Here is a 16,053-nt window from a genome sequence, read left to right as displayed (position 1 = left end):
CAATGATTATCTTCTGCTGGCTTCAATATTAAATAAAACAAAATTCATGAATATTTCAGGTTCAGAACACCAGTGTTGGAAAATCCACTGAAGTTTGACCTGTGAGATACGGTACAATGTAAGTATAGTTCATTGATTGATATATGCAGTGCGTGCAAATATACATCACTTAGTATTCTTCTACTAGATTATCTCTAATAATGAATGCATTGTTGTTAGTTTGTATGTGTTTATGCATAACAAACCAAAATGAAAGTTAGCTTGTTTTTTTTTCTTACAGATTTTGAGGCTCCTGAGCGGTCTTTTGGTGCCACCATTGAAGATCTAACCAGCTGTTACTGTAATCCATTTCCACTCTGTAAATAGATGTTCTGTTTAAACTCACCACTTAAACAATAGGTTGGAAACATTTCTATAACTGTACTGTACTTTGAACTTATACTTGTGTTGAGTTTGTATGTGCATACCTGACGTGGCGTATTGTCGAGAATACTCACAGCTCATGCACAGGATTCTAGAGACACTACAGACTCTTATTCATAACCTAATGCTAAATGTTAAAGTGGTTATAGAATGGTGCTAAAGAAAACAAGCAGACTTTAATAACTTCACCTGATCCCAAAGGAGTTTCATCATATCTTGTCACGGTCTGTGAAGAGTTTGCTTTTAAATGATAAACACCATAATGCCATCTTTTATGTCGTAAACATGTTGCCTTTTCTGCAGATTTGTAAAACATAATAACAATGTATGTCTTACTTATTACCTCTAAAATGAAACACATTCTTTCTTTGAATTAACCGTTGTGTACAGATTAATATGCTTACTGGTATGCAGATACTGATCTATGTAACAGTTGTTTGGATTTATATTTCAAATACAGAATATTTGAAGTGATGATGAAAATGTTGGCTTTTATTTGCACCTTCACGTTGTCGTATCAGCAGTAAACTAAACCCCTGTTTTAAAAAACAGAACGATACAAACTTTGATATTGGTGGCAGATTTGCCTTTGCAACAAATATAGTAACACTTAAAGTATTCCAAGCTTCACTGTCTAATGCCTAATATTACAATAGTATCTTATTATAGTATCTAACAGTTTGGATACTGTTGTACAGAGACATTAGTATCTAAAGGGAATGTTTTACTGACCTGCTCTGAACAGGTTCCTCCCTTCATGTGATTTATGCAATAGAGAGAAAAAAAACCGTTAACCGTTTAAAGGAACTTTCTCTGGAAATACTTGTGAGTCATGGACTTATTCAGTCAAAGAATTAATTCCTATTTTCTATTACGTTATGGATCTGTTATGCTTGAATAATGTGTCCTAATTGTTTCCTGTATTGGTATTTATTAACCTTTATTAAGGGCTTTATATGCGATTTTTCTCTATATCCTCTGAAAATAACTCTGTGAGTCATGACTGTCTACAATGGGTGTAACACCCGAGTCCCACTGTCTGTGATGTTTTCAGAGTTTTCAGAGTCCTATCTTCACTTTGTTTACATCGTCAGGACGGCCGGCTGACTCCTCCCCTCGTGTATAAAAGTTGTTTAATTGAGGGACTAGAGAAAAGAAGAATAACATACTGTACTCACTGATTAACTGTGTTTCTAGATCACGCTCATTTCAGGTAAATTTACATGCAGTGTGAAGATACGAGAATAATAAAGATCGCTAGCATTAGCATGCTAACACAACAATGCAGCGTGAGTTGTTTTGGTTTCATGCTGGTGCTCAAGGGCGACATCTACTGGATCAAAAAATCACATATAAAGCCTTTAAGGTTCATTTAGAGTTACTACTGTTTATGGCTCTTTTTTCAGTCATTGTGATTCTGAAGCTGACATCTTTTCTACAGGATGCACACATTTCTTATTTACTCTGGAAGGAAGTCGGTGATAGATGTGCCACAGTTCAAGCCTGGCAAAGGCACTTGGTCATTTCCACTGTGTGGGTTTGGACAGAGTTCTGTTAATCACTGAATTCACTTTCCTGATGTAATGCCCTGTGCTGCAGCCAAGACTTGTGTTTGTGGTTAATACCAGCCTGCCCAGAGTGCTTTAAATCATATGACTGGCTCCATCCTCTACTTTGAATGACAATGTTGTAATTACAAATTCATTATTGACTTATTCGCGTATTCAGGTGCTTAATTGGAACTTGATGTCATAGTTGAAACCTGATATTGAGCTCAGGACAAATCTGCAGCAAACTTTTTAACAAGAAAAGGGAAAAAACAAAAGTTAAGCTTTGACTTGAAGAGTTTGTACAATTTGTCCTTCTGTGAGTACGGTTCTATATTTCTACTTTTCTGTTGTCAAAAAATGCTGAAAGAAACAAAACAAAAACTAAAAACACATTGTGCACTTACACATCTCCATACAGTAGTTTTTTTCTTCCCTGAGCTTTCTATGACCTTCGTTCCTGAGCTCATTCCTATTGCAGATGTTAATTAGTGTAAAATGGGTTTAGCAACTTATTTCCTACAACATCTGGGCACTGAAGTTTATTGAAAAAGCAACTTGATTCTGAATAAGCAGAACATTTTAGTATTAATTCCCATAGTGTGTGAGACTGATGCAATGAAAACTACAGCTCTGATATTAACCTTAATGAAGGAACATGTCAGCCAGTGACACAAAAATAACGATAAATACTAAGTATCATCATCCAATTGAATTGATTTATTTGTCTTTGTCCGTTGAAGGAGTTGAAATGAGGGGAGGGGGAGGGGGAAATATTAAACCTTAGTTTGAACTATTTCTGATGCCCAGTTTTTTTAAATTATATTAAAGATAAACAACTTGTTGCCCTACTATGTCCAATAAACGCTTCCTCATGTATAACTACATGTGTTTTGTTTTCAACGTGTTCATTTATTATTAGAAACAGCAGTGTATGGATACAGACACTTCATGACACTAAACATTTTAAACGAGGTATACAGTATTGTCTGGCTGACTGTTGAACACAGTCAACAAGTTCCGAGGGGGGTACCTTATTCTGTGGAAACAACGCAATAGCAAACACATCACTTCTCTGACGTACAGTGTGTAATTAATTCATCACTCGAGGACGTACAATCGGCTACAGTAAGATGGGCGCGCTCCCGTGCGTTTAGGGGAGGGTCGCGTCACGCCCACCATCAGACCGACTGGCACGAGGAGGACTACAAATAAGACCGAGATAACTCCGACGAGTGATACATCAGTAAACTCTGACCGCGAGATCTGAAAACACAGTTTAGACAAAGAACAAAGCAGAAGTCATGGCTCAAGGTAAGCTTTACTCTCTCTTTATTCTTTAACTTAACCCCTCTCAAGCTTCTTCAAATATTTCATCAACAAGGGGAAACTCTTTAATTGCATAACTGGTTAAAGGCTGACAATTATCTTGAAGGTTAAAAATACATAAATGTTGATTTTTACTTTGTCAAATTGCTTTGGTGTTTTCTTCAAACCATGTCCTTATATGGGCTTTTGTATTAATGTCACACACTTCATGTCACTTTACATTTAGTTGACTTCATGTGCTTTTTTTTAATGTTATTTTCTACATTAAATGATGCAGGATAGAATGGCCAAAGACAAACTTTCACATAGTCTCGTAGTAGAGTTAACCCGCTGTGTGCTGGTTTCAGTGCTGCAGGAGTCTGTAAAGAACGCTTTCACCAGAAACCTGAAGACTGATGTACCTTAAAAAATGTTTCACCCTGGTGTCTGAGAAGATGATTGTTGCTCTGGCCCCCTTTGACACCTATAATAGCAGCCGAGAGCAGCTGGAGCCTCCACTTGTAAACTGCTGCTGCATTTATAGGCACAGAGGGCACCTTTCAAACAGTCCTTGTAAAGTCATTCCAGTCTGACTAAAGCAATCAAAAATCCAAGATTGCATTATATCAACACTGAAGGATTTAAAATCCTTGTTAACCTGTGTGCACAAGAAAGGTTGTTGAAAATTAGATTCTTTGGTATGAAAGGCCCACATTTTCAACTTGTAGAGTGTCTATTTAATGAATGATGGATTATTCTGAAGTTATTAATGAAATGCATTTCCCATTTGGTAAGCCTTTATTTAGTCGATGTAGTCACTGAATAAGACTCTTGTTGCAGCTGCTACACACTAAAAACACTGAATGTGTTTAAAATATATGAACTGTGTGTTGTACACAGAGCATTCAGTTGAACTTTAAAGTGTGCATCATGTGTCTGTGAAGTCAGCATGGGCGTTACCTGCAAGACTGAGAACTGAACTCTTTTCATTTCTGAATTTCTGAGTTTGTGTATTTATTTTTCCAAAAGGATTAAAATTGTGTTTACTGTACTGGCTACTCACCGCATGAAAAACAGCTCGATGTTATTTACGTATATTTCCTTAAAAGACTAATTCTTGCCTCGTGCTGTTTACTGAGACAATCCTCTGCAGTGTGTGGGTCATGGTCAAAAAGGACAGTATGCAAGGGTTAGTGAAGAAGTCAGGGTTAAGGTGAAGGAATCTCTGCACATTCATTTTCTCTTTGGGAGTTGTGCTGCTACAAGTTAAACAACTTACCCAATAAACTGCCCGCTGCAGGTACAATGCATTATGTCTGGCTGTGGACACACATGTTCACCATCTGCTATATCATCACTGTTTAAGAAAAACCACATGGGGTTTGGGAAAGAAATCAACATACATCTTATTTTGTGGCACTTTTGGTGCCACAAATTGCAGCAGATACCATGACGTTAGTTTCTATTAGTGTGTTTTTCGCTGTTTGGGTCACAGGGACATACACACATATACTGTTTTTTTCTATAATTGTTTTCATATTCTATAAGCTCAGGATACATTTAGTTGGACCTTTTTTTGCCTTGCTTGTAGTTCTATAAAATGTTTTTCTTTTGAATAGGAAAAAAGTGAGAGCGAGAAAAAAACAATTTCTTGGACACTAGTGGTATATTACCTCATTAGATTCCTGCAAAGACTTTGAAGGCAGCTATGTTTGAATGCAAGGCTGATGATATTTATTAGGGTCCTTTCACTTCTAACAACCCACCTACCACACAGCAAACCCCTCATAATCCTCTGACTACTATCTGCAGCTGTCCTTGAATAGGTAGCGTGATCATCTTTAAGGCATTTGACCCAATTGGTAACACTAACATGTGTTAAATTGGAAACAGGACTAGGGTCAAGATCAGTAAAAAGATCAGAGGAGTCCAGACGAATGGCCCCTCATGGACTTCATGTAGAACAGCAGGAAGTATTTTTTTGCGCAAGTCAAGTCAAGCTGTCAGATCAGCACCTCAAGCTTGTTTCTAGAGCTTTTCTTTACACCAATGACTAATCATTTGATAGGTCAACCTTCTGACATGTCACAGAGCAGCAGAATGAGGAAAATGCATGCATTGTTAAAGGGGGACCCTCGTTTTCCCTATGAACAGGAAATCCAAGGGTGGGATTGTCTTAGTCACAGTTTGCCCCAGAGAGAAGGTGCGGTTGTGTGTTTGCACACTTCACAGGGAGTGACTTTCTGTCTGTGTTTACATCCGGTTAAATCCATACAGAAAACCCCATGAAACAGAATTATCTTACACTACAGGACTGTGCAAACTGGCAGTTTTCTACCACAGAATTTGTAATAGCTTCCGAGACCAAATAGCATAAAACGTGTGTAAACAAGCCTTCACAAACATCTGACGTTTCTCCCTTTTAAAATAACCCTGGAACATGAAGTTAATATAAAAGTGTGCTTGTTCTCACTAGGTAGGACAAAATATAATAAACACATTCAAAGGCACAGCATGAAGAAAACTAGACTCTTGTTTGCTGGTTAAATGACCTCAAGTCTGCTATAAAAAAGGCTAATTGTAAATAATTTTATATATCCTGTGTGTTATACACAGCTATACGTTTACAATGCACACAACAACAAGACTGTGGCATTTGAAGTGCCTCACAAACATGGACATTATCATACTGTTAAATTGAATCAAGAACCAAGAATACGCCTGTGGAGTTAGATGTATGTTTCCAAGGTTTTAATGAGCGTGGTCCTCAGGTTTTCTTTATTGCTTTGTAGCATTTAATGCATCTGTTGTTGACAATCACAGGAGTAATAGAAAAATCCTCAAAGTTTTGGTCTTATTTAAGATACAGTAAATTATTTTCTCTGTCCATGACATTATAACATTTTTGTTAAGGTTAGAGAAATAGAGAAATGCCATTGGCTCCTCTTTTATGTTGTTTTGTTTCTCCTCTGTGAAGCTCTGGACGTTGATCGCTGGAACCTGGAGTGTGAGTTCAACAACATGGACCACCGTACTGATCTCAACGGGGGGGATCGTCTCGTTGTGAGGCGAGGCCAACAGTTCACGATCAGCCTGTACCTTCGCTCTGGAGGCTACCAGCCAGGAGTCAGCTCTCTTGACTTTGTTGCAGAAACGGGTACTTTTTTTTCTTTACATTTTTCACCTCTAAATTACATTTATGTCGAATTTTAAGAACTACGGTGCTTAACTTAAAAACTACATTTTTCAAAGACAAGTTCTAACATTTGACTGATATAATAATAGACATTTTCATTACTGCAAACAGTCAGGGAAAGTGAATGAACCTTTCTTGATATGATAAAGGTGTGTCTTTATGATCCCATAAAGAACGAGAGGTTAAGAACAATATTGTGATTGTTTCCTCTCAATCAGGAAGTTGGGGTCATCCTGCTGGAACAACTTTGTTTTTGTGATGACTTTATTTTTCTTTGCTACTTATTGTTGTTTCAAAGATGAGAGGAGAAAGGAGCGGAAATGGTGCTGGAAAGGAAACAAAAGTATTTTTCCTTTGTGATGCTGCTGCTGGATTTTGCACACTTAACACACTATACACTGCAGGATAATCAGGCCGATTTGAGCGCCGATTCTTCCTTCCTGACAATTACAGGGTCGCTCCCGACTCAAGACTGCTTGGACCCGATTATCTTGTTGTGTGAGCGGTACAAAGATCCAATCTTAACGTCCCCGATCTGCCCGGCGATTGTCGGGGACGCCCCGACTTATTTCAAACATGTTTAATATTTAGAATTTAAAATCTTGACGTTTATGTCATGAAAAGGGTCCGGCAGAAGTTGTGTGTAGCCTATATAATCACATAGAGACAAGGGAGGACTGTAGTCATGGCGACCAGCGGCAGGACGCAGCCCGGCGTTTTTTTGTTTTTTTTTTACTTTTCTGTACAGATCATCAGTGCAGCACTTTTCTGAAACTTGTATCCATATATCTACGATTGTATCTACTTTTCTATATCCTACAACAAGTTCCACTTGTTGTAAGTTCCACTTGTTGTAGGATGTTGTAGGATAAATGAAACTTTATTAACAACTTTATTAACAATTGTCAACGCTCCGTCCCGATTTCACTCGTACAGTGTGAGCTCACCGGCCGTGGCCGACAATCGGGTCGTACAGTGTGAGCACGTCAATCTCAAAGTCTGGTCGGGCGTCGTAAACGATTCAGTCGTACAGTGTGAGCTGACATGCCACCCCGACTTTTATACAATCTGGGTAAAATCGCACAGTGTGAGTCAGGCTTTAGCTGTGTACAATGTTTCAGTGGGCTCAGTTCCTCAGTTTTTCATGTGAGTGTTAATGGAAGTTTGGATGACATGGATACTTTTTGAATACATTTACCTTCAGAAAACCCTCAGTTAATATTTGTTTAAACTTCTCCAGTTGAATATGATAATACAGCTGTTACTCGCACTAATATCCGACTTTTTAAACAGGAAATGCTGCTTGCCAACAGGAAAGCATGTGTATAATCATAGATAACAGTAATAACCTTTAGAGTCAAGTGTTTTTTAATGGATTAAAGGAGGACCCTTGGTCCCACCCAGTGATATGGAAGTGATGCAACCCGCTGCCCTTGGTTTAGTTGGCTGTGCACAGTGGAAGATTCAAAGGAATTTAGTCAGTGCACTGAAGAGAAAAGTTAATGTGGAATCTGAACTTTGTTGCTCAGGGGGACTTGACTCCAAATCAGTTTGAACATAATTAGGCGACATTGCAAAGTCGATGCATGAGACAAAATTCCAGAGATGCCTGTACTAAATTTAGACACAATCTGGAAAAGAATTAAGAATGTACCCTGTGACTTTCCATTCCATTCCCCAGATCACAATGAAGTGCTGAGACTCTAACCATATTCACTTTTTCATGCAGGTCCTCAACCGTCCGAGAAGTACGGCACCAGGGCCTCCTTCGGTCTCTCTTCCCACGTTGACACTTCCTGCTGGAGCGCTGCGATCACAAGCCCCCCCGGGGACATGGTGGCCTTGTCTGTCTGCTCAGCCCCAGATGCACCTATAGGCCGCTACACCCTGACCCTGGGGCGATCAGGACGCATTGAGTTTATCCTGCTCTTTAACCCCTGGTGCCCAGGTGTGTAAACAGAGCATACATCAAGCTCTCATGTCATGGACTCGTTGGGATCCTGAGTAGTGATCTTAAACTGTGCAATGCTTTGATGATCATGTTTCCTTCAGGAGTGGGTTCATCACAGGAGCTAGTCAGGATCAGTGCTGACAGGTTTATAGAAAACAATGGCAGTATTTAAGTTGTAAAATCCTCTTCTAGCCCCTCAACAGCTTAGTAATGATTACAGTATATGCTTTTTGATTAATCACTCAAAAAGGAGAAACATGACATATTGAGCTGATATATGCGAATATTTGATTAAAAAAAAAAAAAAAGAGTAACTACTTCCTTAAGTCTTGTTGCCTTTAACATTATAAATCATGAACTTGAAAGTGTCAGATCATTTTACGGCAAAAGCCAAACAAGCTGTTTGCCCTTTACAGCCTTTGTGCTAAGTTTAGCTAACCAGCTTCTGACTCTAGCTTAGGAATGAACATGCAGTCATGACAGTGATTTCAATTAGAACGTTTAATGTTTATAAGAATGCAAAGAATGAACGCCATCGCCTGCAGGGTGAGAATATATGTTTGTTTTTTTTAGTTTCTGAGGAACAACACATATTTTAACCGTCATGTTCCACTGAGGATATGTAAGAGGACATTTATCATATTGTTTGTGATGTCTCGTGGCAACAGGAGATGCAGTGTACATGGACAATGAGCAGAGTTTGGCAGAATATGTGTTATCTCAGGATGGAATTATCTTTCGAGGCGACTACAAACATCCCATACCAACTCCATGGAACTTTGGCCAGGTACCAACACCAACACTGTCGTTGTCAGCACGGCCTCATCTATCACACATAGTGTAATCTACCAGGGGAGCACACTGTCCCAGGGGGAAGGAGTTTGATTCAGAGGAAAATGTCAACTTAATCAATGATTTATGATGTTTTACATAAGCCAAACACACACAATTCTGAACATTTGACACTTAAATTAACTGGGATATTCATATCTGACAGTGGACAGATAAGGTGAGAGGAGTGTTAGAGCCCTTTCTGTGATATGTGATACGGTTTGATTAGCCTGGCATTAGCGGTGCAGAACTCATGCAGCTGTTGAGCTTTACATTTTGGCAGCGCTACACAAAGTCTTTTGCACCTGTTTTCTGCAGAAATATTTTCACAAGACAGTTAACATTGGAGTTTAACATTACATTTATTTTTCCACCTCTGTCACTATAGCTGACAACCAATCACCAACAGTACCTGCTTTTTTTTTTCCATCCAGTTTGAAAGTGGAATCCTGGATGTGTGTCTGAGGATTCTGGATATGAATCCTAAATGTCTGAAGAATCCTGGAAAAGACTGCTCGGGGAGGAGAAATCCCATCTATGTCTCCAGAGTCCTCAGTGCCATGGTGAGTCAGGCTAGTTTCATTTCATCCCCTTTACTTGGAAGAAAAAGAGGTTTAAAAAGAAAAGTTTGTTGTGTGTGTGTGTGTGTGTGTGTGTGTGTGTGTGTGATAAAAGTGACATTATTTATGACTCTCCTATCCTACACTCCTCCCCCTTTGCCTGTGTAGGTGAACTGTAATGATGACAAAGGTGTAGTGCTGGGGAAATGGACGGATGGCTACGAAGGTGGTGTCAGTCCCATGTTTTGGAAGGGCAGTGTGGAGATTCTCCGCAACTGGGACACACAAGCCTGTCAGCCTGTTCGCTACGGACAATGCTGGGTGTTTGCTGCAGTCGCCTGTACAAGTGAGATAGCAGGCAGTGGAGCTTTGTGGCCTATCACTGGAAAACACACTTGATATGCCCCAAACAGACAAAACACAACATCCTGGAACATATGGAAACAACAAATATGATACACTTTTTGCGCTGCCTCTTGAGTGTCACAGTGTAACTCATGTAAGTTATTTTACACTCTCTCAGTTTCCAGGGCCCTTGGCATCCCCTGCAGAGTCATCACCAACTACCTGTCAGCCCACGACACCAACAACAACCTGGTGATTGAACGCTACATCAACGAAAATGGAGACCTTGTTCAATCCAGAGAGATGATCTGGTATGCTCTTTGAATGAACTACTACAATAGCAGGCAGGGTTGTGTGGGATGAACATATTATTCATCACAAAGAAAAAACAAGCTTCAGTGTTTCCCTTAGGTTTACAGCTTTGGGGTGGAGGGGGTGCGGGCAGACGGACAGCGACACAAACACTTGAAGGAATCTTGGTGTTCATGTGTTACTTTTAATGACAGCTGTCCTTTTCTATCAGAAAGGTATCCTTAAATGACTTCTTTCCCTGATTTCCGACTCTATCCACTATCCTATCCCTACAATAAAGGAACAAAAAGCCCCCCACACTTTTTTTTTTATTAACTTGACCCTCAAAGGGGGGGGGGGGGGGGGGGGGTGTAAACATGCTTATTTCTGCTGTCAAAACAGACATTTTAACATGGGGTGGGTGGGTGTGTGTGTGTGTGTGTGTGTGTGTGTGTGTGTGTGTGTGTGTGTGTGTGTGTGTGTGTGTGTGTGTGTGTGTGTGTGTGTGAGGCTTTTGGTCCCAGCCTCAAGTGGACACTCTAGGAACTGCAGCTTTTTCCACTTCTGCATTGGCTTCATGATTCAACACCAGAGTTTGCCACTTGGTAGAAGTGGAGCTGATGATGTGTTTGTGTCTGTAGGAATTATCACTGCTGGGTGGAGAGCTGGATGACCAGGCCGGACCTTAAATCTGATTTTAATGGCTGGCAGGCCAGTGACCCTACACCTCAGGAGAAAAGTCAAGGTAACGAATATGCTGAGCCAAGTAACCCATGAGGTAAATTCACACCCACGGTCGATTGAAAATATCTGATTGTTCCTTTCTCCTTTCCTTTAGGAGTGTACTGCTGTGGCCCCGTCCCCGTCAGAGCCATCAAGGAGGGCAAGCTCATGTCCAAGTATGACGCCCCGTTTGTTTTTGCTGAGGTCAACGCCGATGTCATCACCACAATGAAGAAGAAAGACGGCAGCACATCCAAAGTCACGACTACCACAGTGGTGGGCCAGAAGATCAGCACAAAGAGTGTGGGCAACGATGCCAGAGAGGACGTCACTCATCTGTACAAGTACCCTGAAGGTAGAAAACAAACCAGACCAGAGCAGATCCTTAACTGTTAACAGAGCATGTTATTACAACACACCATAAATAAAGGCTTTTACTACAGTATATACCAACACCAACCAATCAGTATTACTTTTACTCTTGATGTACTATATTTCCTCTAATAGTGATCAGGGCATTTCTTTACCTAAAATTTAGAAGTTACCAGGCCTTTATTTGTAACAGTTGTGTTTTAAAGTCTTTCTATGTGATTTTTCACACTTAAATATAATATAAATCAAGTATATCCTCTCAAAATAACTCTGTGAGTCATGACTGTCTACAATGGTTGTAACACCTGAGTCCCACTGTCTGTGATGTTTTCAGAGTTTTCAGAGTCCTATCTTCAGTTTGTTTACATCGTCAGGACGGCCGGCTGACTCCTCCCCTCACGTATAAAAGTTGTTTAATTGAGGGACTAGAGAAAAGAAGAATAACATACTGTACTCACTGCTTAACTGTGTTTCTAGATCACGCTCATTTCAGGTAAATTTACATGCAGTGTGAAGATACGATCATAATAAAGATTGCTAGCATTAGCATGCTAACACAACAATGCAGCGCGAGTTGTTTTGGTTTCATGCTGGTGCTCAAGGGCGACATCTACTGGATCAAAAAAATCACATATAAAGCCTTTAAAGTCAGGCCTTTTTTTCCCCCAAAGTGGCTGTATTTGATCTTTGAGTCATATTTACAGACATCATTTACAAATCATTTATTTTTAAGTCATATATAGGTGGAATTGTTTTCCTGATCAGAGGAAAGTTTGTGTATTACATCTCTATTACAGATGAACATTTTATTCAAGACAACTGTGTGTGGCTATTAGCAGCAATGTTAGTTAATTAGATGCTTTTTTGAAATAAAGCCATTTTTGCATATAAAGCAGGACATTTTTCCCTAAAGGACTGCATAACGGCTTTAGCCTCTCTGTGCGCTGGTATGTGCACACAGACGCACAAGGGATGTGTTAAACCCTCTGTGTGCGTTTTGTGAATCAAACACTGTCTTATAGACTCATTAGCGGACACAAAAGCCACGCTGTCCTTGTGCGAAACAGGCTCTCAGATTTTTACAAAGCATCACACTGTATAGCTGTAGCAGAGTCGACAGACACTTGTCAGCACTTGTACTTGTCTAATATGTGCAGGGAGAAGAGCTTTATTGAAGATGAGATATTTTGATCAGAGACAAAGCAGCATGTGTTTCGTTTCATCGTACACGCCAGCTTTTTAATTCGACTTTAATCATCCTTTTTTCCACCTCATTTGTGGATTCCATCATTGTAAGCACTAGTTATCTGGGAACACCCTTGACTTTGTTGACCCCCCCACCGCTGCTTCCAACGCAGCCCTCTAACACGCACCAATTTGTTTGATTTCTAGAGAACATGAATAGTCCAGATAATGAATGAATGAATGAATGTCTTTTATTTTGGTCATTCATTACAGAATAACAAGAGTCAAAAATATTTGTGTAAATAGTCCACTTACAGAAACTGACCGAAAAGGTGTAGGCTGAAGTTTTAGCTCATTACACCTACCCTCAAATCTTATTATTTAAGACACTACTAGTTTGGTTACAAAAAACAAAACATATCAGAACAAAATTTCTTTCAAGAATTTCTTTCAAAACAAAACAAATGAAACAAACAAAAAACAAAACAGAAGTCACACTCACAAAAAATAATCAAACCGACCTTTTATATTTGTTAAGCACCATTTTTTTTAAACACAATTTTAAATCTGGAAAGTGAACTACACATTCTTAATTCCATGGCACAAGTACTCCACAAGTTAACCCCTTTAACTGAAATACACCTGTTGTTTATGTTTGTCCTTACCTTTGGTTTTTTATACACACCTATTCCCCTTAGTTCATACCGGCTCTCTCTAGTTTCAAAAAACCTCTGAATACTGTTGGGAAGCAAATGATTGTATGCCTTGTACGTAAAGTACAGATTTCCTAGAAAGGTACTGTCACTTTATAATACTGCATGTCAGCCACACCACTTGCTAAACGAGAGACTGGCTTTTACTTGACTTCTGATTATTATTCAAAGAACATTAGTACACTAAGTCAGTTCTTACTGCCTTTGTTTAAGAAGCTGAGGTGTCTGCTTCTTTACATACACAGGCATGTGTTGTGTTGTATATCTAGAAGTTGTGGATAAGCCCTCCAGATGTATCCACATGTGGATAGCATGCATGACTTCATCTCTTTAACTTTGACAGGCTCAGATGAAGAACGCGAGGTGTTTAAAAAGGCCAACCACCAAAACAAGCTGCTCCATCAGCAGCAGCAGAACGGAGGACTACACGTCACCATCAAGGTCACATCAGACATGAGGAAGGGCTGCGACTTTGACGTGTTTGCCGTCGTTACCAATAACACACAAAGTGAAAAGAAGTGCCGCATGGTGTTCGGCTCCTGTGCCGTGTCTTACAATGGCTCCATTGGAGAGAACTGTGGTTTTAAAGATCTGCTCAATGTTGAACTCTCACCTGGAGCAGGTAAGCCTCCCTTTGTAGTTTTTAGATGGTAATCCTTTTTTTTTGTATTTGACTGTAAGTATCATTTGTTCTGTGTGTTCTTCTAGAGAGGCGGGTTCCACTAAGGCTGAACTACTCTAAGTACGGCGGTCTGCTCACTGAAGACAACCTAATCCGGCTGGCAGCTCTTCTGTTGGATTACAGCACCAGCGAGCATGTACTGGCAGTGAGAAACATAGTGCTGGAGAACCCTGAAATCAAAGTCAGAGTGAGTACAATCAACTACAACAAAGCATGTTAACTTAACAAAGAGATAGCAGTTTATCAATTCTGTCCTGACAACTTTTGGCTTCCAAATGCAGACTTGGATATGTGTAAGAAAAAGTTGTGAAAAATGAATCTGTTGAGTCTCTACAGCTTTGAGAAGGGGTCTACAATATGTATAAACAAAGCTCAGATCAAGCTTAAGTGTGCTGTACTTGTTTCGACACTTTCATCAAGTAACACCCAGATGTCTCTGTTGCTCTGCAGATTCTGGGTGAACCAAAGGAGAATCGGAAGCTGGCTGCAGAAATCACCCTTCAAAACCCTCTACCAGAGCCGCTGGAAGACTGCTGCTTCAGCATCGAGGGGTCCAACCTCACTGGGGGGCGCGTCATCTCTGAGAGGTTGTATAAATTCCTCCCTAATCACTGAGAAATATTATTACTCTTTACATACACAGAGCAGCAATAAAGCAGGTGTAAACTGGAAACCACAACGCAACATAAACTGCATTCTTTTTAGACCAAGACTCACTCAAAATATGTAAAAGGCACTTTTTTTTACCAGCTTTTCTTTGGTCATTTGGAAAACCATTGATTTTGTGTCATAGAAATGTGTCTTCCAAGTTTAACTTCCAGACTCTTGCATATGTGTTATACTGTTTTATGATTTGTTGCTCTTGTTATTCAGCCTCCAGATGTCGGGTTGGATGTGCTGTTGTTTAGTTAGGACAGAAGTCGGCTGCTCAGTGTTATTGGCAACAAAACTGTTATCGAAGCATATTTCATCTGTCAAACACTACGGCTTCATGTACACCATGTCCTTACAAAGACCAAACTGTCATGGTTTCAGTCTGTGGTGAACAGTTGTCTAACATTTATACAATCAGAGGAGTGAGAAAGTCCTCTTAGTCTGTGTCAAAAAAATTTAATCTTTAAATATTTACCTTGCAGGATGGGCTCGTCAGTGGGACCAGGGCAGGACGCCAAGGTGAAAATCTACTTCACTCCCACCCATTCTGGGCTGAGAAAGCTGGTGGTCGACTTCGACAGCAACAAGCTGTGTCACGTCAAGGGCTACAGAAATGTCATCATTGGAAAATAATGGGTTCAATACCTTTGCAGTGTGTAATGCAACATTTGTACTCTTCTATTGAAACTGTCGAGCCGTTTGAAAACGGGAACCTGCTTGTGCAGTCGTGATTCATATATTTGATTTTGAAGTAGCTCAGTGTATATTCCTTATGGCTACATGTATATCAGTTCTTTTATTCAGGATCACAGATATTGATATGTGACCTTAAAAGCACTTTGTATTCATTATGTCAAATCCAATCAGAGCATGCAAAACTTCACGAGAGAATGTACCGTTTCTTTTCACAAATATAACTCATGATTTGTATTTTTAGTACTATGTACTATTTTTATACTTTTTCAGTGGTGCAATTAAAGAGTTGTGTCTTCACATTATCTTCGACCTTCACTGAGGATGCAATAGATTGCCATGTAAAGATGCAGAAATCTTCCAAATCTCATAGATGTCCTTTTAGTTGATAGTTTAGGTATATAAGGAATGTGTCATTGGCTGATCAGGATATATAATCCTGCTATGTTATGCACTAAAGAAATCAACCACATTCCACCATGAATATAGATATAGTAATGGCATTAAATGTTCATTTCAATCAGCCTCCAACCTCAAAGTCCCCATCTTCTTACTACTGGGACACATAATATTTGAAAC

General features: G+C 39.7%; 2 protein-coding genes across 2 annotated transcripts in view; both read left to right on the top strand.

Moving 5' to 3' along the window:
* The window catches only part of LOC132977506 (uncharacterized protein KIAA1755-like), a 29,177-nt gene extending 28,280 nt beyond the window's left edge, over window positions 1-897 (top strand). Inside the window, exons 23-24 of the mRNA XM_061042121.1 lie at window positions 60-118; window positions 281-897. Of these exons, the coding sequence (XP_060898104.1) occupies window positions 60-98 (39 nt within the window). The 3' untranslated portion in view covers window positions 99-118; window positions 281-897. The remainder of the gene's footprint in view (window positions 1-59; window positions 119-280) is intronic.
* Window positions 898-3,138: 2,241 nt separating this feature from the next.
* Window positions 3,139-15,779, top strand: tgm2b (transglutaminase 2b). The gene is made up of 13 exons (XM_061042127.1): window positions 3,139-3,284; window positions 6,256-6,435; window positions 8,204-8,422; window positions 9,094-9,212; window positions 9,691-9,819; window positions 9,985-10,162; window positions 10,340-10,472; window positions 11,094-11,197; window positions 11,291-11,530; window positions 13,789-14,067; window positions 14,154-14,314; window positions 14,578-14,714; window positions 15,264-15,779. Exons 1-13 carry the CDS (start codon window positions 3,275-3,277, stop codon window positions 15,412-15,414), a joined length of 2,040 nt encoding a protein of 679 aa, XP_060898110.1. The 5' UTR covers window positions 3,139-3,274; the 3' UTR covers window positions 15,415-15,779.
* Window positions 15,780-16,053: the final 274 nt, after the last annotated feature.

The sequence above is a fragment of the Labrus mixtus genome, chromosome 7 (assembly GCF_963584025.1).
Source record: "Labrus mixtus chromosome 7, fLabMix1.1, whole genome shotgun sequence".
NCBI classification, from domain to species: Eukaryota; Metazoa; Chordata; class Actinopteri; order Labriformes; family Labridae; genus Labrus; species Labrus mixtus.
This window is presented reverse-complemented; position numbering and strand designations above follow the sequence as displayed.